A 26,809-nucleotide genomic window follows, 5' to 3' on the forward strand; every position below is an offset into this window, starting at 1 on the left:
TCTTTTGCTGCTTGCGCACCTTTCCGCTCACAGGTCCGCCCTCCTTCTCCCCACCCCCTCCGGCGGATTCAACTCTCGACGCGCGTGCACAGCGCCCTCTTTTTTTCTTCCCTGGACGTAAATCTCCTCGCTGCCGCTTCCTTTGATCAAAACTAACTGAGGAAAGAGCGTCTTCTCTTTCCTTTCTTTGCATAAGTTCGCCTCAGAAATGCTAGGGATTATTTTGGGGGCGGGCGGAGAGGAAACCTCCTCACTTCGGCGGAGGGATTCCTACCCGAGCCCTGTCCGAGGCCGATTTGTAAGGAAGAAGTTCTGGCGCGCAGTTCGTTTGTCGCTTGAGCAATAGGAAGCGGCCGGAGCTGCTGCGCATGTGCGGGAGTGGCCCGGGAGAACTGGTGATGGGCTCCCGGCGGAGGCAGGAGTCGCTCCTTCGGTTCCACAGCCTCCTCCTGCGGTGAGTATTTCCCTCTTTACACCTTTTCCATTTGAAGTATCTCCCCTCTCCCCTCATGACATGCTGCAAGTGTCTTGAGGGCGGGGATGCCTTCGCCACTTACCTTCACAACAACCCTGTTAGGCAGGGCTGCTGCTGAGTAATAGTTTCCAGCACAAGGAACGCGTTGTGATCTTAATGCTACTTATTATGGGGACATTTTGTTCAGTTGTTGTAACTCACTTTTGCACCATTCGCGAGGAAACCACTATGAAGTCTGCTGGCCAACCACAGTCTCTCGCAGGGTTGCTGCGAGGAGGAAATAGGGAGAAAGACAGCTATGTAATGTGCTTCATCTTGGAAAAAAATTAAAAAATTGTCCAGTAGCACTTAAGTTTATTCTGGATATTAGCTTTCATGTGCATGCACACTTCTTCAGATATACTGAAGCAAAAGTCACCAGACCCTTATAATCCTATATAATAATGTCCATGTTGTCCCTGCGTCCAGATGTCCCGTGTGTCCCTGGGGTACTGCGCATGTCCCCCAGAGACACAGGGATTGGACGGAGGGACAACCAGGGACACAGGGATTGGACCCGTGCTCTCGGGACACAGGGAACAGCCAACTGCCGCTCCGCCAACCGCCGCTCCGAAGCCCAGTCTCATGCTGGAGGTGCGCGGTGAGGCGGCGGGGGAGAGAAGCGCTCCCCCCCCCGGCAGCCTTGCCGCACACCTCCGGCATGGGACGGCGCTTCCTCGGGGAACCCGAGGAAGCCGAAGCGGCAGCGGGCGCGGAGGGAGGCCCGCTTTGGCTTGGCAGCGGCGGGAAGAAGGGGAGGAATTCCTCCCCTTTTTCCCGCCGCCGCCAAGCCAGTCCCGGAGCCGAATTGCGGCGCGGCGGGGTTTTTCGCCGTTTGCCTCCCCCTCGAGGGAAGGCAAACGGCGAAAACCCCCCGCTGCGGACTGGCTTGGCGGTGGCGGGAAGACCCGCCACCGCCAAGCCAGTCCCGGAGCCGATTTGCGGCGCGGCGGGGTTTTTCGCCGTTTGCCTCCCCCAGGGGAAGGCAAACGGCGAAAAAACCCCACTGCGGACTGGCTTGGCGGTGGCGGGAAGACCCGCCACCGCCAAGCCAGTCCCGGAGCCGAATTGCGGCGCGGCGGGGTTTTTCGCCGTTTGCCTCCCCCTCGAGGGAAGGCAAACGGCGAAAAGCCCCCGCTGCGGACTGGCTTGGCGGTGGCGGGAAGACCCGCCACCGCCAAGCCAGTCCCGGAGCCGAATTGCGGCGCGGTGGGGTTTTTCGCCGTTTGCCTCCCCCAGGGGAAGGCAAACGGCGAAAAGCCCCCGCTGCGGACTGGCTTGGCGGTGGCGGGAACATCCCGCCACCGCCAAGCCAGTCCCGGAGCCGAATTGCGGCGCGGCGGGGTTTTTCGCTGTTTGCCTCCCCCAGGGGAAGGCAAACGGCGAAAACCCCCCGCTGCGGACTGGCTTGGCGGTGGCGGGAAGACCCGCCACCGCCAAGCCAGTCCCGGAGCCGAATTGCGGCGCGGCGAGGTTTTTCGCCGTTTGCCTCCCCCAGGGGAAGGCAAACGGCGAAAAGCCCCCGCTGCGGACTGGCTTGGCGGTGGCGGGAAGACCCGCCACCGCCAAGCCAGTCCCGGAGCCGAATTGCGGCGCGGCGGGGTTTTTCGCCGTTTGCCTCCCCCTCAGGGGAAGGCAAACGGCGAAAAGCCCCCGCTGCGAACTGGCTTGGTGGTGGCGGGAAGACCCGCCACCGCCAAGCCAGTCCCGGCAGGCCGCTTCCTCTAGCGCCCGTTTTTAAACGGGCTAAAATCCACTAGTACTGTATATAGTGGGAGGGTGGGGTGACGTTTTTCTCAGCGTGGGTATGGTAAACCTGTTGAGGACTGTTAACGACTGCAATTAGTCCTACGGGGAAAAAGCAAGGGATAGTATGCAGAGAGCAAAAAAAGCATGGGATAATATGTAATGAGACAAGAATCCAGTATCTCTCCTTGGAGGAAAAGTGGGGGTGCAATAAATAATCAAATGTTCTTATGTCATGTTGTGGTGCATTTCTTTTTGTGTGTGTATAATTTTTATTAAGTTTTCTATTTTACAATTTAAAATATTCATTAAACAACCTTAAAATGTCAATGACTTCCATTCTTCTCTTTCCATGTTCAGTTTGCATATCATAAATCCCTCTATATTTTACATAAACTAAACCATTCAGTATTCCATTAATATATCCATCAAAACTTGTTTACACTGTTGTTAAATTTATCTTAATGCTGCCAACGTTTTCAAGTGTGGAGGTTTCCCCCATATATTCAATAAACATTTTCCAATCTTCTTAACATATCTTCTTTTTCTCGTTCTTTATGTTAGTTCCACAAGCTGCGCATGTTCCATCAGTTTAAGTTGCCATTCTTCTTTAGTTGGGACCTCACTCATTTTCCATTTTGGGGCTACTGTGGTGCATTTCTTAATGTTGGCTGGTGCAGAAACTTTGGGTTTTAAAAATAATTAAATATAATGCCCTGGCAACGCATTACGTTTTAAAAATTTGCTTCTTGCAGTTATGGTGCATCTTTCAAGTTAAATAAGGAACAGAGTGGTGGTTTTTTGAGCCAAGCAATGAATGAGAATTGGAACCTGGAGCTCTCTGGCTAAAGTCTAGCAATAGGACAAGGGTGGAAGAAGGGCAGGCATGGGCAGGTGTCAAGGCTTTGTCATCATAATCCTGCACCAAGGATGATACAGTACACTGCTTAATATAAATCTATCTATATATTGCTATCAGGTCTTCAATTTATCAAATAAGCTTTCAGAATTTAATTTTGTTGCAAGTTCCTTCTGTGGAATGGGCCTTCTGGTATACCTGTAACAGTTCCTCGGAACCTGCAGGTGGTTCCCTAGAAATTAGCGTCTGGCTCTTTCTGCCTCCTGCTTGCCCCTAAATTAACCAAGATCAGAGGCACAGGATGGGGTCAGGCCCACAAAGGGATAAGGCTGTGCAAAACAGGCTTGATTTTAGTCAGTGGGAGCCCACACAATGCTGCCATGAGAACATAAGAAGAGCCTGCTGGATCAGGCCAATGAGCCATCTAGTCCAGCATCCTAGTTTCACAGTGACCACCCAGATGCCTATGGGGAACCTGCAAGCTGGATATGAGCACAACAGCGATTTTCAGCAACTGGCATCCAGAGATATTTTGTGGAGGTTCTACCATGAAGAACCTTCAATGGAGGTAGAACATAGCCATTGTGGCTAGTAGCCATTGGTAGCCTTGTACTCCATCCTCTTTTAATGCCATCTAAATTGCTGGCTATCACTGCCTCCTGTGGGAGTGAGTTTCATAGTTTAACTATGTGCCAAAGGTTCCTTTTTATTTTCTCCTGCAGTGGATGGGTGCCATTCTGGCTTAAGGGAAACTGCAAAATGCTGCACTCGCTTGGGGACACTTTTGGCAATGAGTCTTCTCCTGAGCTTTCAGTAACAGCTTGACAGACAAAAATTAAATGGATGTGAGCATTTCTCTGCTGCTGCTTAATTAATGTTTAATGATTGGAGGTGGGAGTGGAATAGCAACCTTAAGACAGATGGTGATTTTAGTAGTATTTGTATACTGACAGTGTTACCAGAAGATTATTAGGGTTGGCCTGCAAAATATTTCTGTTGAAGTCTGTTTGTTAATTCAGAAAACTAAATACCTACTATAAATTACTTATGTTACAGAGTATATGAGGAAGGAAAAAAGAATATCAACCAAGGACCACTTACCTTTGAGGTAGGAATGTATAATTTCTCCAAAAAACACCCATTTTGTTTTACAACAGTAGATGAAAATGTATAGCTTTGCACTTGTGGGGGTGCTTATTTTAGATCTACATTCAGAAAAGGAGGAGGAGAAATCTGATTGAGAAACTTTAAAATTGTAGTATTTCTGAATCTGAGAAATTCATCTGATTGATTTGAAATGGCAGGTCAACTCATGCTATAAGAACAGCTATTGAGTGAATTTCATTCTGTGCCTCGAAAGTTGCAGGTGTTGGAATGAACTCTTAACAGTTTCTTGTAAGGAAAATATAGATCTTCTCTCATTTTTGCCATATCGTAGACCCTAATCTCAAGATTTTTGACGTAGCTTTGGTGCTTTTCCCTTAAAGAGATGCTTCCTTGACACTGATCAGCCTAATTTTTTAAGTATATGTATGCTGCTACCGTATGTAGATTACGGCTGCAATGTAGTTCAGTAGGAGAGCACCTTCATTAAATGTGAAAAGTCCAACTCTGGATCCCCACTAAAGAGATCGCTGAGATAGGGGGTGGGGGACAAATATGCTTGCGATTTGGAGATCAGCTTTTTAGTCAGGGGATATGGAAATGGACAGAAGATAACTCATTCTTATCTCACTTCATATAGATTTGCTTATGTATTGATGCTCTAAATTATAGCAGATAATGTTCTGTTCCTCAAGTGTCATTTAAATGCTTCCCAAAGCTGTGCTGCAGAAATTAAACTCTTTGTTCTTCCAGGCTGATGTACAAGTCTATTTGATTCAAGAAGGATGTATAAATCCCTTGGAGAGCTTCTGGGACAGGAGTGATACAATGTTCATTATGGAGAAAGTAGTATGTTTAGTGCCTTTATTTTAAAACAAACATTGAGCTTGCTTTTGTCTGAGTGGTAATCAGTCTAACACAATTGCTTATTCTTATAGAGACCTTGTGAAGAAATGCAAGAACTGGAAGAGCAGCATATAAGTGACACTTCTATTTCTAGGACTTTCCCCAAAGAGAATGTTTCAGCACTTGCTTTACCCCTTCCAAGAGCAAGGTGTGTGAATCCTAATTTTTTATATTTTTATTGAAAAGAATGCACTTTCTTAACAACCAGTGGAAAACTAATTGTTTATTATGCAAGTCAAGAGCTGTAATTGAATGTGTAAACTTCTGTGAAATGCTGAAAACAAATGTTTCATGTTGGCCTTAGTAGGCAGCCACCTGTAACTCCTCTAAGAGGAGCCTATGTTAAATTTGCATGAAGAGATGTAATAGCTTTTATTACATGTGAGACATAAATGAGCTTTCTTTGATTTGGGATAGCTTGCTATAGCATGCTGAATTGTAAGATCAAACGATCCAGCTCAGAAGCTAGTGGCTTGGTTTGGATTGTCTTAAGATGGGATGCGTACTAGACTTACCCTGTCAAGCCCAACCTTTCTGCCGCCCCTTCTCAGTGCAGTGTGATGTGATAAGCCAGGATGTCTTCAGTAAATCACCGTTTCCTATGATGTCTGAACTAGGTAACTATAGTTACATTTCATGGTTTGAAGTTGTTTTAAGATGCTTGCTCATTCTGAAACTGGTAGTCATAGCAGTAACTATATCTTCCAAGTTTGGACATTGCAGGAAACTGTAGTTAATTTAAGATGTGCCACAGCATGCCAGCAAACAGAGCAGATGTTCCTTCCTATCAAGTCAGGTACCTGCAGTTTTGATGTTTCATCACCTGCTGAAAACAATTCCGCTTCGCTAAGCATTTTCAGAGAATTAATTGAGTCAGTGTTTATAATTTATTCTGTACTCTATGGTGTTTTAATGCTTTTATTGTACATCACCATTGTGTTTTCTTAGGATAGCACATGCGTTTCTTGGTTTATTAAGCGAACAGCTTATGTTCTAAATCAGGCTACTGTGGCATAGAAAGGAATTAAGCATTTTCCCCTCATAATACACTCCTGACAGTTATTGAACAATTCTGATGTCTTTAAGCTTGTTTCCAGGCAGTTGATTTCATTCTACACAATGTCTCAAAATCCAAACATGGCCCACCCCAACATAAACGAGTCAGCACCGCTTCCTCCACTGTGGGTGCGATGTGATCGCTCTGACCCCAAACAAACGGTCTGGCTAGGAGCTGAACCTTTCTGCACTGGAAACAAGATTACGGGGATCCATCTATACACAGTTGCCTGCAATGGTAAGATTTTCCTTTGGATACCTTACTTGTCAGCAACCTCTTCATTGAATTTGGGTGAGAAGAAGTAGAGATGTTAAGACTATTAATGTAACCCCCCCTTTTTTTTTAGTCTTTAAAATGCAGTGTCTGCATTTCTGGTCCATAATCAAAGTCCTAGTTCATCACCTCTAGTCCTTAATATATTTTTCAGAAAGTGGTTGTTGGCTATATTGGTTAATACAGCATGTAGTACAGTAAACAAGTTGGGTTTTTCTTAATTCAAATGGCATTACCTGTAGCTATTTAATCTTCATGGTCTGGTGGGTGTACTTTACTTGCTGTTTTAAAGAGATGTAGGCAAGTGGGTGTGTATTACTGGTTGCCAGTAACAATTTTTGTCTCGGAGAAACCCATAATCTAGATCAGGCATCCCCAAACTTCGGCCCTCCAGATGTTTTGGACTACAGTTCCCATCTTCCCTGACCATTGGTCATGCTAGCTAGGGATCATGGGAGTTGTAGGCCAAAACATCTGGAGGGCCGCAGTTTGGGGATGCCTGATCTAGATTCTTTTCATAGCTTCTCAGTGTTGGGAGAGGCAGTAGGATACTGTACTGATATGAGGGGAATCTTCTGATGCAAGCAAATCCCAAGAGAAAACTGACATGTTGTTCTTCAAAAGTTTGAAAACTTCCACTAAATTCAGTTTTTTTTATTCAGGTCCAATATCAAATAAAAATTATTCAGCAGACTTGCAAGAACTAAAAGATACTCACAGAATAAGGACTCACTCTTCTGATGTAGGTTTCTCTAGTTTTTTTTTTTTTAATTATTATTATTATTTATTATTTTATTCACACCTATACAAATATTGGAACTAAGATACTTTAATTTTCAAATGCACACAACTGGCGAAACCTCAAGTCACTTACTGCCTAGACCCCTAAAATACTGATATTTAGACTTAGGACATGGCCTCTGTAGGGCTAGAGCCTAAACAATCTGGGTTTAGCTCTTGTTTGGGATTTAAGCCTTAATGGGATTTTATGGTAACCACTTGGGTGTTTGTCTTGTTCTAAACTATGGATGACATCCAATGTTAGATAAGCAGACTTCCCCTTCCTTACCTGCCCCCCTTCCCAGGTCCCTCCTCCCTCAGAAATATGCCCTGGAAGGTCACCTTTGCAACAGTATTCTGCAACTGTAAACTGTTAATTCTAGTTAACAGCCTTGGCCCAGTGTACCTGAAGCAGCGTCTCCACCCCATCGTTCAGCCTGGACACTCAGGTCCAGCACCGAGGACCTTCTGGCAGTTCCCTCACTGCGAGAAGTGAGGTTACAGGGAACCAGGCAGAGAGCCTTTTCGATAGCGGCGCCCACCCTGTGGAACGCCCTCCCATCAGATGTCAAGGAAATAAACAACTATCTGACTTTTAGAAGACATCTGAAGGCAGCCCTGTTAGGGAAGTTTTTAATGTCTGCTGTTTTATTCTGCTTTTTGTTGTTCTGTTGGGAGCTGCCCAGAATGGCTGGGGAAACCCAACCAGATGGGCGGGGTATAAATTATTATTATTATTATTATTATTATTATTATTATTATTATAGTTGACAATAAAGGGTTTTGCCCGTTACAAGTTCCTTGAAACCACTTCATTAGACTCCCTCTCACTGGAGGACACCCTTATTCCATTGGAGAGAAATATATTCGCTGATTTTTCTTGGAATTCTGTAAAGAAGATGGTGGAGGTCCCTCCCCTGACTTCTGCTGCCACACTGGTAAGGAAATCATCTCTCTTAACATATTATCGTAGCAGAGTAAAACTCTGCTGACCTAACTATGAATAGTGTAAATTAACAAACTAATGTTAGGTAGTTTAACTAGTGATAGTGCATTAAATGATTTATTAATCTTCCTGGGCTCTAGCAAGGATCCACATCAAGAGTTATGCTTTTTTTTGAACTTTCAGAAGATTCAGATGGCATCTGGGAGCCCTTTGAGTTCTGTGTATGAACTGAATAGGGAGCTGCAGTTCCTTCTTGTAAGTATAGCTATGAAAATCGCATTTCAGAAGAGAACTATTGGTCATATAGTAACGAGGATGGTTGTGTGATTTTAAAAAGCTGCCTTAAATCAAATTCATATTTGTAAGAATACTCCAAATTTTAAAAAATGTTTTGAAAGTCGGCTCACTCAGTAAAGATCATGGTAGTTCCAGTGGTATTTCTTTTCTTTTCTTTCTGAAGAAATGGAACAAAGTATGAAGTCCCAAGTACAGTCCTAAGCGCACTTACCAAGGAGTAAGTTTAATGATCTCGGTGGGTCTTGTCTGAGTAAACATAATTGATTCTTAGTTAGACCAAAATCCTACCCTGAGTACACTTTTTTGGCAGAATTTACACATGGTTTTTATAGGGGCAGATCCACTATACATTTAAAACAGTGGTTCCCCAAAAAAAATGCGCCAGTTTGGTTCCATAAACTTAACCCCTGTGCACCCTACCATAACCAATACAAAGCTCTTGAATAGTGATCTTTTTGTTTTGTTTACACTGCGCTGTCAAGAGTTTGGCTGAGAGCTTGAAGACTGGCATGGCTGACTGGCCTAAACCTGTGGGGCGGGAACCAGCTGTTGAACTAGTGCAGAAGCTTTTGAAAGGTAACTTTGTAGTATTCTGGAAATGTTTGCTGTGAAAAGCTGGACATGGACCATAGCTCAGTTGTAGAGCATTTGTTTTTCATATAGAAGGTCCCATGTTCAAACTATGGCATTTGCATTTAGAGCTGGGAACGCCCTCTACCTGAAACCCTGGAGAGCCTCTGCCAGTCAGTGTAGACAAACTGAGCTAGATGGACCCAATTGTCAGACTTGTCGTAAGGCAATTTCTTGTGCTTCCAATAGAAGTAGAGGTAAATTTGTTGGGTTCGGTAAATGTCCATTGCAGCCAAAGCTTTTTAGCAAAACTATTTGCATTACATCAATGGCATTTGCATTACAGTATTTATTGATACTCTGCTATGTATACCTTGCCAAAGATCTGTAATGTCATCCTCTCTCCCTCCCGCTTTAGATTTAAAGGACACGATGGACGGTTTGAAGATGCCAAACAGTAGTGATGCTGAGGTATTCAGGGCTGTGAAATTTTTCATTGTTTGTCATTGCCAGGGCAGTTTCAGTCTGTAGTTGCTGGATATGTGTTGGCTGTTCATTGTTTGTTAACTTCACTTTTACTGTTTGTCTGTTTGTTAATTGGTTAAGCCTCACAGGTGTATATAGGAGGGACTGTGCTCTTAGAACTTTCTTCCAGTGCAACTGTGCTTTTTGTTACTTTTAAAACTTAAATACCTTTTTATTTCTAAAATCTCGAAGCACTCCCTTGTTATGGTTGGGTCCTGTTGCAATTCAGATTGGTACCGCCACTTCCATTTATTTATTTAAAAGCGTTTATAATAATATTTTTAAAATTACTAAGTGGTGTGCAATTTTTTAAAAAAATGTCATTTAAAAATGCAGCCCTAAATATGTTAAAAGAGCAATATAAAAAGGTAAAGGTACCCCTGACCATTAGGTCCAGTCGTGACCGACTCTGGGGTTGCGCGCTCATCTCGCATTATTGGCCGAGGGAGCCGGCGTATAGCTTCCAGGTCATGTGGCCAGCATGACAAAGCCGCTTCTGGCAAACCAGAGCAGCACATGAAAACGCCGTTTACCTTCCCGCTGTAGCGGTCCCTATTTATCTACTTGCATTTTGACGTGCTTTCGAACTGCTAGGTTGGCAGGAGCTGGGACCAAGCAACGGGAGCTCACCCCGTCACAGGGATTCGAACCGCCGACCTTCTGATCGGCAAGCCCTAGGCTCAGTGGTTTAACCACAGCGCCACCTGGGTCCCATGAAGCATATAAAACAGATACAATAGGAATTGGGGAATACTAACACATAAAACAAGAGTCTGATCTTCTGGGTCAAGAAAAGCCTGGGCAAAAAGATATCTCTACAAAACATCTGAAGTATATGATGGCTGCTGCTCGCACATGGGGCAAACAGAAAAAGGCATGGCACTGAACGGGCAGTAGCAGAAATGCTTGTTTTCAGGTCACCACCCTATGGTAAAAATATCATAGGGTGTGACGCAATGAGTAGAATTTCTCCAGATGATCAAAGTTACCTTACAGGTCTATATTGTTGCAGTTTTTCAGGTCCTGTGGTGCACTAGTGCAACTCATTTCAGTGATAGGGTCCTCTTAGATTAGTCTAACAAAGAGTCTGATGGGTTGGGAGTGGCATGTCTGCTCCTGTTGATTCCCTTTGTTCAGCCTTCTCCAACCTGGTGCCACTACCAACCTAACATTGTGTGATCCAAAGGAACTCTTCCATATGTAACTATTTGGCCTTTTTATTTGTTACTGCTGTTGGTTAAAAAAAAGGTGTAGTGTTTTTTGCTTCTTTATTGTAAATGCATGGTGATAGATTTATTTGAAGAGCAAGATATAAATAACTGTTGTTGTTGTTTAGTCATTTAGTCGTGTCCGACTCTTCGTGACCCCATGGACCATAGCACGCCAGGCACTCCTGTCTTGCACTGCCTCCCGCAGTTTGGTCAAACTCATGTTCGTAGCTTCGAGAACACTGTCCAACCATCTTGTCCTCTGTCGTCCCCTTCTCCTAGTGCCCTCAATCTTTCCCAACATCAGGGTCTTTTCCAAGGATTCTTTTCTTCTCATGAGGTGGCCAAAGTATTGGAGCCTCAGCTTCACGATCTGTCCTTCCAGGGAGCACTCAGGGCTGATTTCCTTAAGAATGGATAGGTTTGATCTTCTAGCAGTCCAAGGGACTCTCAAGAGTCTCCTCCAGCACCATAATTCAAAAGCATCAATTCTTCAGCGATCAGCCTTCTTTATGGTCCAGCTCTCACTTCCATACATCACTACTGGGAAAACCATAGCTTTAACTATACGGACCTTTGTCGGCAAGGTGATGTCTCTGCTTTTTAAGATGCTGTCTAGGTTTGTCATTGCTTTTCTCCCAAGAAGCAGGCGTCTTTTAATTTCGTGACTGCTCTCACCGTCTGCAGTGATCAAGGAGCCCAAGAAAGTAAAATCTCTCACTGCCTCCATTTCTTCCCCTTCTATTTGCCAGGAGGTGATGGGACCGGTGGCCATGATCTTGGTTTTTTTGATGTTGAGCTTCAGACCATATTTTGCGCTCTCCTCTTTCACCCTCATTAAAAGGTTCTTTAATTCCTCCTCGCTTTCTGCCATCAAGGTTGTGTCATCTGCATATCTGAGGTTGTTGATATTTCTTCCGGCAATCTTAATTCCGGCTTGGGATTCATCTAGTCCAGCCTTTCGCATGATGAATTCTGCATATAAGTTAAATAAGCAGGGAGACAATATACAACCTTGTCGTACTCCTTTCCCAATTTTGAACCAATCAGTTGTTCCATATCCAGTTCTAACTGTAGCTTCTTGTCCCACATAGAGATTTCTCAGGAGACAGATGAGGTGATCAGGCACTCCCATTTCTTTAAGAACTTGCCATAGTTTGCTGTGGTCGACACAGTCAAAGGCTTTTGCATAGTCAATGAAGCAGAAGTAGACGTTTTTCTGGAACTCTCTAGCTTTCTCCATAATCCAGCGCATGTTTGCTATTTGGTCTCTGGTTCCTCTGCCCTTTCGAAATCCAGCTTGCACTTCTGGGAGTTCTCGGTCCACATACTGCCTAAGCCTGCCTTGTAGAATTTTGAGCATAACCTTGCTAGCGTGTGAAATGAGCGCAATTGTGCGGTAGTTGGAGCATTCTTTGGCACTGCCCTTCTTTGGAATTGGGATGTAGACTGATCTTCTCCAATCCTCTGGCCATTGCTGAGTTTTCCAAACTTGCTGGCATATTGGGTGTAGCACCTTAACAGCATCATCTTTTAAAATTTTAAATAGTTCAGCTGGAATATCATCACTTCCACTGGCCTTGTTATTAGCAGTGCTTTCTAAGGCCCATTTGACTTCACTCTCCAAGATGTCTGGCTCAAGGTCAGCAACCACACTACCTGGGGTGTACGAGACCTCCATATCTTTCTGGTATAATTCCTCTGTGTATTCTTGCCACCTCTTCTTGATGTCTTCTGCTTCTGTTAGGTCCTTACCACTTTTGTCCTTGATTATGGTAATCTTTGTACGAAATGTTCCTTTCATATCTCCAATTTTCTTGAACAGATCTCTGGTTTTCCCCATTCTATTGTTTTCCTCTATTTCTTTGCATTGCTCATTTAAGAAGACCCTCTTGTCTCTCCTTGCTGTTTTTTGGAAATCTGCATTCAGTTTCCTGTATCTTTCCCTATCTCCCTTGCATTTTGCTTGCCTCCTCCCCTCCGCTATTTGTAAGGCCTCGTTGGACAGCCATTTTGCTTTCTTGCATTTCCTTTTCCTTGGGATGGTTTTCGTTGCTGCCTCCTGTATAATGTTACGAGCCTCCACCCATAGTTCTTCAGGCACTCTGTCCACCAAATCTAAATCCTTAAACCTGTTCCTCACTTCCACTGTGTATTCATAAGGGATTTGATTTAGATTGTATCTTACTGGCCCAGTGGTTTTTCCTACTTTCTTCAGTTTAAGCTGGAATTTTGCTATAAGAAGCTGATGATCTGAGTTACAGTCAGCTCCAGGTCTTGTTTTTGCTGACTGTATAGAGCTTCTCCATCTTTGGCTGCAGAGAATATAATCAATCTGATTTCGATGCTGCCCATTTGGTGATATCCATGTGTAGAGTCGTCTCTTGTGTTGTTGGAAAAGAGTGTTTGTGATGACCAGCTTGTTCTCTTGACAGAACTCTATTAGCCTTTGCCCTGCTTCATTTTGAACTCCAAGGCCAAACTTGCCAGTTATTCCTTTTATCTCTTGATTCCCTACTTTAGCATTCCAATCCCCTGTAATGAGAAGAACATCCTTCTTTGGTGTCATTTCTAGAAGGTCTTGTAGGTCTTCATAGAATTGGTCAATTTCACTTTCTTCAGCACCGGTAGTTGGTGCATAAACTTGGATTACTGTGATGTTAAAAGGTCTGCCTTGGATTCGTATCGAGATCATTCTGTCATTTTTGAGATTGCATCCCATTACAGCTTTTGCCACTCTTTTGTTGACTATGAGGGCCACTCCATTTCTTCTACAGGATTCTTGCCCACAGTAGTAGATATGATAGTCACCCGAACTGAATTCGCCCATTCCCTTCCATTTTAGTTCACTGATGCCCAGGATGTCGATATTTATTCTTGTCATCTCATTTTTGACCACATCCAGCTTACCTCCATTCATGATTCTTACATTCCAGGTTCCTATGCAATATTTTTCTTTACAGCATCGGACTTTCCTTTCGCTTCCAGGCATATCCGCAACTGAGCGTCCATTCGGCTTTGGCTCAGCCGCTTCATCAGCTCTGAATCTACTTGTACTTGTCCTCCGCTCTTCCTCAGTAGCATGTTGGACGCCTTCCGACCTGAGGGGCTCATCTTCCAGCGTCATAACTTTTATATGCCTGTTGTCTTTGTCCATGGAGTTTTCTTGGCAGGGATACTGGAGTGGCTTGCCAGTTCCTTCTCCAGGTGGATCACGTTTAGTCAAAACTCTCCACTATGACCTGTCCATCTTGGGTGGCCCTGCATGGCATAGCTCATAGCTTCTCCGAGTTATTCAAGCCCCTTCGCCACGACAAGGCATTGATCCATGAAGGGGTATAAATAACTAAAATAATATTAAATCCATGCCTTTATTTTGAAGGATGATTTTAAAAATTATTTTCAGAATCTCCAGGATGACACTGCTGCAGTTTATGGCACCATGAAAACACATTTTAGCAGGAGAAGAGACATGGATTTTGTTGAGCAGTTCTGGTGTAAAATATGGAAGAGTAAGTATGCTTCTAGATGACCCTTGGTATCTTATATTTTAAGACTTTTAGCCTGTAAGAGAAATGGCTGAAGGTTTATGCACTGTCCTGTTTGTTTGTTTGTTTTTCATTTGAGCCACTTTTAATTAACACTGATTTTATTTAATGCTTTGCTCCCCGCTCTCCCCCAAGATGTTACTTCATATGAAGAATTGGTGAAGTGCTTCACGTTGATAATGAAAGCTCTCCAGCGTGGTGAATTGAAGACTTGGGTATGTAATGATTAATAAAGCTTACATCTTGGGCAAACCAATCCTATCTAGGGATGGTCAGACTTCAAGCTTTTGGGATCTGCTTTTTTCCTGTAATCCTGCTGTCTACAAATTGGAACCATGTGCAAAGTACTGTCTTAGAAAGTGGAGCAGGTATATCCTTAGAGTTAAGGAACAGGGCACATGTTGGTGCCCAGAAATTTGTTTTCAGTGCCAGAACCTGAGCTCGCTTTTGTTTTGCTGAGAAATCCATTCCTCCAGCCCACCACTTTCTTTGTTTCGTTTTGGAAAACAAGAAGTTTTTTTCTATTGTTCACCAAGAATTTCATTACCAATTGTTAATCTACTGCAAATCCCCCATAGATTTACCAGTAGATCCCAGTCCACCTTCTGACCACCCCTGCTATATAGTAATTATGTTACTGGGAAGTAGGCAGGGAGACAAGATGCACAACTACTATGCTAGCTGAGCTGCTGTGGTATCCTGGAAGTTTTTGGTCTGGGACTAGGATGGGGAGAAGCACAACCAGATAACCAAAAAAATGACAAGCTCCCTCGGCATTCCTTGATGCTACAGTCCAATCAGGCTGCTTTGGAAAGGATGCCTACATTGCAGGCATTTTTCATGTTGGGTTTCCACCAAATCTTGTAAACCCCCAGCCAGAGGGACTACAATATAGGATTGTTCCCTTAACTCAGCAGTGGCTAGCCTTTTTCAGGCCGAGGGCCTCATTGACCCTTAGCCAGCTCTCCAGGGAGCTACCTGCTAAAGTGGGTGGGAAATAAATACCTTTTTAATTAAATGCTGAGTACATAGATTATAATCCCTCATTGTATTTTAATTCCTTCCATATTGACGTGGGTCTCAGATTTAAGAGAACAGGGGTTTTTTTGCTTTGTTTTAAACCAGCTGCTCTCAGGACAAAGAAAACTCGAAGGGGAAAATAGAGAAGGTGCTTTTGGTTTTAGATTTACCTTGATGAATCTCCAAAGGAGTACAGAGGAATATTGTTCTTAAAATACTGTGCAGAGTTGCAGAGGAGCTTCTCCTTGCTGGGCAGACAAAGCAAAAGAAATCTCCCCTGCTGCCCCATACCGGCACCTCTTTACAACACAACTGCAGGTGCACCTCTCTGGCAGATCTCATTTTCTCTCCTCCTTTTAATTTGAGTTGGTGTTCACTAGAACTTGGACCAAAGTTTGTTTTTTACTGCCAGGACTCAGCTCACAAACAGGTTGAAGTAATGAAGTAACTAATGCCTAGAAACCATATATTAAGTGATACCGTATGTTTTTTCTTTACTTGCTGAGTAACTGTAAGCAGTCTTGTAAGCGGGTGGCGCTGTAGGTTAAACCACAGAGCCTAGGGCAGGCATCCCCAAACTGCGGCCCTCCAGATGTTTTGGCCTACAACTCCCATGATCCCTAGCTTACTGGACCAGTAGTGAGGGATGATGGGAATTGTAGTCCAAAACATCTGCAGGGCCGAAGTTTGGGGATGCCTGGCCTAGGGTTTGCCGATCAGAAGGTCAGCGGTTCGAATCCCTGCAACGGGGGGAGCTCCCGTTGCTTAGTCCCTGCTCCTGCCAATCTAGCAGTTCGAAAGCATGTCAAAGTGCAAGTAGATAAATAGGTACCTCTCCGGCGGGAAGGTAAATGGCGTTTCCGTGCTCTGCTTTGCTTCTCCAGAAGCGACTTAGTCATGCTGGCCACATGACCCGAAAGCTGTACGCCGGCTCCCTCGACCAATAAAGCGAGATGAACGTCGCAACCCCAGAGTTGTCCGCGACTGGACCTAATGGTCAGGGATCCCTTTACCTTTACCTTTTATAGTCCTTGCAGAATTCCTATCAAAGCAGTTTCCAGGTTATTTTCTCTTAAGCCAGCTGCAGCTTCTACAAATGTAAATGGCTTTTTGGAGCTCACTTTACACCTTCCTAATGAATTAGCCTCAAGGCAAAAGCAAACAGAAGGTGCTAAAGATCCTTCCAAATACCATTAACAATCTGCTCACCCTGAGTCTTCATCTCAGTTTACAGAGTCTTGATCGTGAAATGACAGTGCTTTCCACAAAGTCACCCAGGAGGCTTATGGGACAAAGATCTAGTTCGATATAATTGGCACTGAAAGGAGCATATCCAGTGAATTTACTTTGGGTTTTTTTTTAAGGACTAGGCTCGTGCTGGGGAATGTGCTGCATATTGAGGAGTCTTGAGTCACTGCCTGGTTGCCTGGCAGCAATTTCTGGTTGCCAGTGGTGACCACGAAACCTCTTCATGGCAGGTCTGCTTCGAGCCCCTAAGAGGAATGCTTTAGTTCAGCCAGTGCTATTCAGGCTCTGTAAGTGCGGGTAGGGGCAGGCAGGGGAGTTTCAGGGAGAATAAATATACCACTTTCCCCCCCTTTCCCACCCCTATGATACCTTTCCCAGCTGTGCTGAGGATAAGATAATGCATCCATATGGCAGATCTCTATCCGATTCCCTGGAATAACACTGCCAGTCAAAATTAGGCAACAGTGGGTGAGATGGACAAACAGCCTGTTGTGGTAAAAAGCAGATTATTATTCTCAGTGGGCTCTGTTTTAAGGCTGGTACGCATGAAACCAAGCATCTGAAACCTAAGTAGCCAGCATGGTGGGAGGGTTCTGGAGAATGGGAAAGAGAATATATGTGTTTTCCTTTCCTTGCTCCTGAAATACAGTGCAGAGAAGGTAGGTGGGCTTTTTAATGTCCTGTCATACACCTGCCCCCACCTTAATCCCTTTCTGTCAGGTTACTGTCTATCTTAGGGGTTTGCAGAGGCCAGTTTTCTCCCCCACCCCACAATTTCCCTTTATTTGTCATGCTCTCTGTTAATTTAATAATAATAATAAATTAATTTACAAACTATTGTATTTCTTTGTACCCAGGGCAGGGGTTGCTCTGCACATGCTCCTGGGTTACAACAAATCTGACAATTTGCTGTGCTGGGTGGGTCTGATGGGAGTTGTAGTCTACTGACATCTGGACGGTACTATATAGGCTTCCAACTATGAAATCACTCCTATTACTGTTGAGTGACCCTGCTTTACTCATAGCTGCCAAGTTATCCCTTTTTTACAGGGATTTTCCCTTATGCTGAATAGGCTTCCTCGCGAGAAAAGGGAAAACTTGGCAGCTATGGCTTTACTTCCAAGCTAAGAGGTATTCTACTACCTGACCTTGCTAATTGAGGGATTGAGTATCAGTGAATGTATTTGGTTGAATGATTAGGGCAGAATTTTACTGTTACGCACTGAACTGACTCGTAGACGTATAGCCTTCAGAAATGCGTTCTCTTAAAACTACCGGTACTCTTTATGCTGTAATTCTGCTTCACTGTATCTTGTCAGTAGACAGGATGTATACATTTATTTATATGCCTGTTGTCTTTGTCCATGGAGTTTTCTTGGCAGGGATACTGGAGTGGCTTGCCAGTTCCTTCTCCAGGTGGATCACGTTTAGTCAAAACTCTCCACTATGACCTGTCCATCTTGGGTGGCCCTGCATGGCATAGCTCATAGCTTCTCTGAGTTATTCAAGCCCCTTCGCCACGACAAGGCATTGATACCAGCATGAGTTTGACCAAACTGCGGGAGGCAGTGGAAGACAGGAGTGCCTGGCATGCTATGGTCCATGGGGTCACGAAGAGTCGGACACGACTAAACGACTAAACAACAACAACATACATTTATTTATACAGATTATGTCTCTGTAGGTTCATCAAGGAAGTAACAGCTTACTGAGCAAACTGATTAAGCAATCTTATAATGGAAGCATAGAATCAGTTTCTCTTAGTGGAGATACTCCAGTTCAAATGCTTCTAGAAATTGGTGTGGATAAGATGAAGAGAGATTATGTTAGCTATTTTGTAGGTAAGTCTATTTTGCACAACCATCATCATATTGGGTGACTGCGTCCAAACAATCCATCACTTTTGAAATCAATCTCTTTCAATTAAAAAAAATCTAGATGGGCATGTCATGAAAAAGGATTTGAAGTTCTGTTGGGCAAATTACATGTTAGGACTGTTTCCATGAATGCTACTTTGCATATAAACCAACAAAAGTGACTGTCTTACTCAACAAACTATCAGCTGAGTTTGCCTTGTCCTTACGTTGCTGTTCTACATTATTTTCACGTAATATTTAGAAGATTGCTCTTTTTAAAAGACATTTCTCGGGGGGGGGGGGATTGCGGATTTTCTTTTTTTAGGAGCAGAAAGTGTTCATAAGTTGGGCTGGGGTAAAGCAGTCAGATGGGCAGCAAATAAATAATACATTATTATTACTAATGAAATATGAATGTTTGCCAAGGTTTAAGTGAACCTTTGCAAAAAATAAAATAAATCTAACGTTCCTTCCCATATTTGTTAATAATATACAATTTATGCACTAGAATTTTATTGATGGAATTTATTGTTTTTACAAAGTATTTAGCAACTAAAATTATTGGTTGAAACAACATTTTTGCCACTGTACATCTGTATTTTTATATGTGTTACTAGGCAATAGTTCTAGTACCAATTTCCTTTTACATTTTTTACATACCTTAATGACTCTGATTGCACTTGGTGGTCATGCTCCTAGATCGATTCATTCAGGGGTAATTTTGCTGACCTAATGGATACTATCAATACATTGCCACTAAAACAGCCTTCTGCTGCCTGTAAATATTAGTGGTTAGAAAACTGCCCTCTTTTTAAACAAGTTTTCTGAACCACTCTTCAAATAATAATAATAATCCCAGAGTGAGGTACAATATAATAAACACAATAAAGCATATATTATATTAGCAAATAGAAATTTAAAACAGCAACAAAACACACAGATCCAGTAGAATTCTCCAATAAGAAGTCAACCAAAGGCTGGGATACAAAAAAGGTGTTTTTAATTTGTTAAGAAGTTAAAACTCTGCTGTGGCCAACTTGCAAGGTCTCTTACTCATCTGGGTTTCATCTCAAGTTTTCTCATTGGTCTTGGGCTCTTTGCAGAGCCAACTTGGAGGGAGGCTTGTGACTTTCTGTGTGATATCCCCATTTGGTTTTTTTTTTATAAATGCAAGGTAAGCCCGCAATGTTATAAGTTTTCCTTGTATTTAAAATTATGCTAAGTAGAACTATCTTTGTTTCAGGCAAGGAATTTGCAATCCGTACTCACTTGGTAAGAGACTTCCAATTTTCCTCTCTTCAAAACAGTAGTGAATGACTGGCCCAGCCTGCACAGTGCTAGTTCTGCTCTGAGTAAACCAACTGGAATTAATGGACCTATGTTAGTCATTCCCATCCATTTCAATGGGTCTACGGTGAGCAGGGCAGGACTAGCATTTGATACAACTCACTGATCTTGGCTACTTTGTTTCCCCTTGTGCTTTATCAAGAAGCAGCAAATCACAATCCCTGGATTAGCATTGTTTCCAAACTGGAGATGTGGTTTGTTTCATTCCCAACAGACTATAGTAAAAAAATTAAAAATCCTTCCAGTAGCACCTTAGAGATCAACAAAGTTTGTCATTGGTCATCTTTTGTAATAAGACAGCTACTTTGAGATCTTGTATAGAATGTCCTGGGAGATTGAAGTGTTCTTTTGGTTTCTCTGTCTTGTGAGTAAGTATAAGAGTAGCTGTCTTATTACAAAAGAATTTCAGAAATAGACTGGAAAGAGAAGTTGCTGAATTGCAACTTATTACCAAACTTAAAACCATGGAGAGACCTGGTCTTAATAGAGACATTGGATTCTTCTCTCATTATAAATGATAAAGCTATTTTTAGCCATCTCACCCCTTGCTTTTTCCTGTAAGTCCAATTGCAGTCGTTAACAGTCATCAACAGGTTTACCACACCTATCAGCCAATCACCCATTCCCACCACCCTTCTGAGTAATACCCCTCCCCACCCTCTCACTATATACAGTATAAGGGTCTGGTGACTTCTGTTTCAGTGTATCTGAAGAAGTATGCATGCACACGAAAGCTTATACTACAGTATTGACAAACTTAGTTGGGCTCTAAGGTGCTACTGGAAAGAATTTTTTTTATTTTGTTTCAACTACGGTAGACCAACACAGCTACCTACCTGTAACTAGACTATAGTCAGTGAGCCAAAAACTAACATTGGTTCATGGGGTTCATGGGGTTAAGGGAGTGGGACAGACATGATCCCTGGTTTGGACAGAACACTAGGCCAAGAATCATAGTTTGTTTCCACCACATGATAACAGGGGGAGCAAAGCAGCTGTTCACAGTAAACCATTAACTATGGTTTACTACAGGCATCCCTAAACTGCGGCCCTCCAGATGTTTTGGCCTACAAATCCCATGATCCCTAGCTAACAGAGCCAGTGGTCAGGGTTGATGGGAATTGTAGTCCAAAACATCTGGAGGGCCGGAGTTTGATGGGAATTGTAGTCCAAAACATCTGGAGGGCCGAAGTTTGGGGATGCCTGGTTTACTATGATGAGCAAACTAGACCTTTTATGAGCAGAACTGCAGCAGTTCTTTTGGCTTAGCCTTTCTTGAGTAAAGTAGGGGTGAGCACTGCCTTGCATGTATTGAAGTATTTGTGTTGTATTCTGTCTTAACCCAGCAACTTACATATATTTGGTGTCTCTCTTAAAGGATATTGATTTTTGTTCTTTGCCACCTCTTTGTCTTGAAGGACTACTTCATGTCAACTTCAGTAGATCTACAGGAGCAGGTTCATCGCATCCAGAAACTCCACCATATGCTAGAGATCGTGGACAATTGTGTAGAACTTCTTAAACTTGAGCAAGAGAACCTCATCTTCTTGACACAGTAATTGTTTACCAGCAAATGTCAATAGCAAGGACAAGTGAAATTCTCTGGAATACTGATATGTGGAAAGGGAAAATGGCCATATTAATTGAGGATGGAGACTGCAATTGGGGGCAAATATAATGATTGGATTATTCTTGGCCACCCAAGTTGCTGTATGTCAAGTTTTTTGGCCATAGAATATATTTCTAAAGGGGAGGGGAGTACTGTTTAATTCTTAACAGCTAATCTCTAAATCAGTTGCTTCCAAAAAATTTCATGCCACCAACTCCATGGTTACATAAATTAATACCCAGTGCCGCCTACTCTATAAAAACCATTATTCAGAATAGTGGCTTGTACAACCCACTAGGGAAGATAATTGCACAATAAAATTCAAAACAATAATTAATTGTACATTTATTCAAAATCCAATGAAACTATTTAGTTCAGTTAATTCAACTATATTGATGATACCAGCTTTTCAAAGTCTGGTGGCCATTTACACTTCTGCTGGCCCCCTGCTGCCCCCTTGCCTTTTAGCGCCCTCCAGAGGACAGTACTTTGAGAACCACAGCTCTAAAGTTATCTCTGCTCCTATTTAAGAAATCAAAAATCAATTGAAGGTATTTCTGTTGCTGCTATTTCCTGTAAATGCTCCTAAGTTTCTCAGCATGAATGTGCTCTTTGCACAACTCCTGTTCACTCTGGCACTTACGAAAGTACCTTCCAAATAGGTTGTGCTTTGCCTGAGTGTATCTCGTACCTTTTTGCCAGCTGATCACTGTAAAGATTAAGGATGTGGCTGGTTTGGAATTACTGTGTAGGGATCAATAGTTAACATTCCCTGGGTATCTCTTCAGAGTGCTGATATTAAAAAAAAATACTCTTTTTCCTAGGTCCTGTATAAATTACTACAAGGAAAACCCCCTGAATGAAAATAATGTATTTCAGCTGCCAGTCAGGACAACTTTTGTGAAGGAGTTCTACCAAAAGTAAGCTAGTCCTCAGTATTTGAACCCTGGAATTTAAATGCCCGTAGAGCGTTAACTGCCAGGTTGTCTTATAATTGGCTTTCTTCTTGACTGTCCTTCAGTGCAAATCCTCAAGTATGGAGAATGGAAATCAGCAGTGGGCAAGGAGAGAAAAAAGTGAAAACAATATGGCAACTGAGCACCACAGTGCCAGCTGAACACATGAGCTCAAGCAGTGTAGGTGAGTGGGTCTCTATGATCTGAATTTCACTGTTTGTATTTGCTTCTTTGTCTCTCCCCTCTCTGCCTCATTCCACTTCCTGTAGCCTACCTTGCAAATGTCTTATTATTGGGAATCTTATTTTCCAGTACTGGAGCTGATGGCAAACTGGTGATTGCCAATGCAGACACATCTTACATGTGGTTTAAATGGATAGACCTGAGGCATGTGTGAAGACTTGCATATCAGCAAGGGATAGGCTATTTATACGTATGAGAGATCACTGATTACAGTTCCTTTAGGCCTCCAAAAATGAAGGGAATTTCTGGGGTGTAGCTTACAGGAGTGTCATTCTCTAGAAAGAGAGGAAGATGGGTTTCTTCTGTGAAGTATGTGTGTGATACTGAGGAAAGGTAAACAACAAGGGCGCTGGCTCAGATAACTCCCCAAACAAGTTAGTAGACTCTAGAGGCATTATAGTCTTTCAGTGAGTTTGGAATCAAGTTCCTTATTGGTTACAGTCAGGGCCATGCAGCTGATGGGTTGATTAATTTTGATGTCTTTGCTTTGAGGTCTTCAGAAAGGGAGAAGTACCATCTTTCCACTTCCAGCTATGGCTGATGTAGTGGAGGTCAGATGTTAAGATGAAGGTTGCCACCAGAATGTAGGTGTCAGATCCAGGTTTCATCCCAAACTGTTCAGAGATTCTCTGAAAAAACATTGGACATTTTGGTCCTGGAAAGAACATCCTAGATAGACCAGGTCTCCACATTCTACCTAGGGACTATGTGTTTTTGTCTTAGTTAGAATAACTAAGATCCTGTGAATGGGCTTCTGTCCTCTTTTTCTGTGCAAGAAAGTGTTCCGTGTCAGTGAGGTTCCGAGTTTCTTGAATTGCATAGTTCAGCTTATTCCTTCACGGTGGGAGCTTCCAAACCTGAGAAAGTTTCTCTCCCACCCCCCACCCCACCCCACCCCCCAATGGAAAACACAGAAGCCTCCTTTTTTACTTAACCAGAAAAAAGTTTCATGGATAAGTCCAATGTTTTGCTTTTAACATCCTGTATAAGCACCTCATAATCCACTTGTTGTGGTTTCTCTACCTGTCACCAATTTCTTTGGTCTTGCAGGTCTTCTGGATGATACGGAAGATGGTGGCAGTAAAGAAATGTGTTTTATTACCTTCACCGAGTGCTCTCAGGTGTACTTTACATAAAATATTGGCAGTATTTCCTGCTCTTCTTCCCGCAAGAGCCTAGGGCATCTAACAGTAGCCAAATATAAAATCTACACAAGACAGTTATTAAAACCAATATAGTAGTAAAAATGCAGTTGAGCAGATAGCAGGAGGAGGACCTATTTTGCATGCAGAAAGTTTTGAGAGAGAACTTCATCTGAAGTCCTGCAGAGCTACTGCCAATCAGTATAGATAATACTGAGCTGGACGGACCAATAATCTGACCCCCCAGAACCAGGCAGCTTTCTGTGTTCCTGACATTTAGTAGTCACAAGCCTCTTGACACTGAAATTGTGCTTATGTCTAGTAACCGCCAATAGATCCATTGAAGATTCGTAGATAGTACTGAGATAGAAAAACCAACGTTCTGACTCTGTATAAGACAACTTCCTTATGTTTAGGGAAGCTTTTAATGCCTGGTGTTTTAATGTATTTTTAATCTTTTGTTGGAAGCTGCCCACCAGAGTGGCTGGGGAAACCCAGCCAGATGGGCAGGGTAGAAATCATAAATAAATAAATGATGGTGATGATGTTCCAGATAAGTGGACTGTTGGACTCCACTCCAGCTTTGTACCAAAGTCAATACATGAAGCAGAGCTGCAGCCTTAAAGTTTAAGCCTTATTCTTTGCTCCTGCTAAACGTTTATCTAGTGTCTACAGTGTGCCAGAAGTTAATATACTCATTTGTCCACAATGCTTGGAATTTATGTTAGGTAGATGGTACTAAGGAAGCAAGGAGGGTTGTGGACTAGCAGAGGAAAATTGGGGATGTTGGGGAGAGTGGCAGTGAAAAATGAGGTAGTGAGGACTGTGTTGAAAAGCAAGACACTTCTATTGACAGGTAATCTAAAAAATGCTCATTTTAGCTATTGAGTAACCCTGAACCAGTTGGCACCTAATTCTCTGTAATTCAAATAACGTTTTCTTAATGAAAGCCTCAGCAGAAGGTTGTATTTTTGCTAAATTAATCAGAAAAGACTTTGGACTGGTGGATCTCAGTGTTTGTCACACTTTTCAAATTTACCATTCCAGAAGCATATCACAAGCATTGATCCTTAGCTAACAAGACCAGTAGTCATGATCCTTAGCTAGCAGGACCAGTAGTTAGGGATGATAGGAATTGTAGTCTCAAAACATCTGGAGAGCCGAGTTTGAGGAAGCCTGCTTTAGGTGGTCTCTGCAACCGTAAGGAATACACTTAAGTGGTGGCCATGGGAATTACCTAAGAGATGCAGAAGGGAAGCTATACCCTTCCCCTTCCCTGGCCGAAGATGGTATCAAGGTCTTTGTGTTTGAAGGAGAACAAAGAACAGGCAGTGTTGAAGTGGGATTGGAAGAGGCATAAAGGAATGGCTTGAGGGGGAAGCAAATCTGTGGAGACCTTCCACCTTAAGCTCAGCCTGTATGAATGTACAAATAAAGCCATGTATCCCAAAGACCACCACAAGCTTCCAGTGACCATTCTAAGGAAACCATAACCCAAGGTATGCCCAGAGACCTCTGCAATCTCTTAATGCTCAGAGATTGAGGTGCACTCAACAACTATGCATCTATAATCTTGAGTCCTAGTGAAATATTAACCTTTTTTTTTAAAAAAAGCACAAACTCCCCCACACTCAGAAAACTTGATGCCATAATGTTTAAGCTCTCCTCTGTCTCCAAGCTCTGGCCATTATGCCCCATATTGCTGTTACAGAAACCTCGATCCTTGCTGTTACGGCACTGCACTGTTTGTGTGGATCTTTGGATCCTTGTCTTAAGTTCCCGTGTTATACAGATGTTTGGCTTTAATGTGGCATTCTTTCCGGACGAAAGTTGGCACTTACCCAGGGGTTGTTAAAAGTAATCCAGTGCTTCACCCGGTCCCCAAAACTCTCAAAACACAAATCTGCATAATCCTTAAAACAACTTGCCAGGCTCGCATTCTGCCACCCTCCGTATTTTTCTTGAAGTACCTGCGTGTGTGCAAGAAATTTTTAAAGGGCTATTTTTTTTTAAGTGTCCAACATTCTCCCTTGATTTAATAAATGCAAGATTAATATTTAAAAAAAAGTTTGCGGCTGTGTCACTCCATCCATCTTAAAGCCAAATCTTTAAGTTATACCTCAGGTTAAGTACGCTGCGGGTTGCATACTTTCAAGTTGTGTACTTGGCGGACCCAGAAGTGTTTACTTCCGGGTTCCGCCGCATGCGCAGAAACGTTCTGCGCACTTTGCGCACGCACACTATCGCCACTCGGGTTGAGTGCTTTTCAGGGTGTGAACAGCTCCCCGGAACGGATTGAGTACTCAACCCGAGGTACCACTGTACTACTACTACCACCACCACCACCACCACCACCATCAATTTATTAATAAGCAAGTAACAAATGCATTTGCAGAGAAATGGGGGAAATAATTGCAACATTAAACTCCAAGATGCTTTTATATACCCATGTACTTTTATTTTTCCCTTATATAACTTAAGATTTACTGGGATGGGTCAAAAATTTTTTTAAAAATGTTAGTTCTCATTCCCCAACCCAACCCACATTATCAAAGTATCCTCCTTCAAACCTGAGGCAGATCCCAGTAGTGGAGGGTTACAAAGGGAACAATCTTGTTTTCCAAGAGTGCATTGATGGTATCGTTGTAGAAGTGTACGCCTTTCTCGTTCACTTGAGCTGTGAACAGGTGGGGTGGGGTGGGGTGGGGGAGAATAAGAGGATCTCAATATTAAGATGTAATTCAGGGGGAAATACATAAACTGATATATGGGGCAGAAGAACTTTTTTGGCCCACATAAGTCTTTGCAGTCACCCAATGGAATGTGTTAAATTGCTTTCAAAACAAAACACTAACAGAAAAACGAATGGCATGTTCTATCACAAACCCTTCCTGAAACTTCTTTCAGTTCCAAGAGTGGTTTATCATGCAGCAAAAACAAAAACTGAAAGTTCCCTCTTGGCCTAGTATGATACATGTATGAAGAGGGTGGATCACCACCAAATCCCACACCATCAGTTAGTTGCCATATTGTAGGAAAATATTGATGTGTTACC

The 26,809-nt window shown here is 42.9% G+C and overlaps 1 protein-coding gene across 1 annotated transcript; it reads left to right on the forward strand.

Annotated features, from left to right (window-relative positions):
• Positions 1–116: 116 nt before the first annotated feature.
• ZWILCH (zwilch kinetochore protein) lies at positions 117–25,207 on the forward strand. The gene is made up of 18 exons (XM_060282473.2): positions 117–454; positions 4,176–4,227; positions 4,977–5,072; positions 5,162–5,277; positions 6,227–6,423; positions 7,122–7,201; positions 8,007–8,177; positions 8,369–8,440; positions 8,965–9,058; positions 9,471–9,523; positions 14,192–14,297; positions 14,469–14,548; positions 18,286–18,442; positions 19,701–19,729; positions 21,223–21,359; positions 22,238–22,333; positions 22,435–22,553; positions 23,663–25,207. Exons 1-18 carry the CDS (start codon positions 369–371, stop codon positions 23,746–23,748), a joined length of 1,827 nt encoding a protein of 608 aa, XP_060138456.2. The 5' UTR covers positions 117–368; the 3' UTR covers positions 23,749–25,207.
• Positions 25,208–26,809: the final 1,602 nt, after the last annotated feature.

This window comes from Zootoca vivipara, chromosome 13, assembly GCF_965207765.1.
Source record: "Zootoca vivipara chromosome 13, rZooViv2.hap1.1, whole genome shotgun sequence".
Taxonomy (NCBI): domain Eukaryota; kingdom Metazoa; phylum Chordata; class Lepidosauria; order Squamata; family Lacertidae; genus Zootoca; species Zootoca vivipara.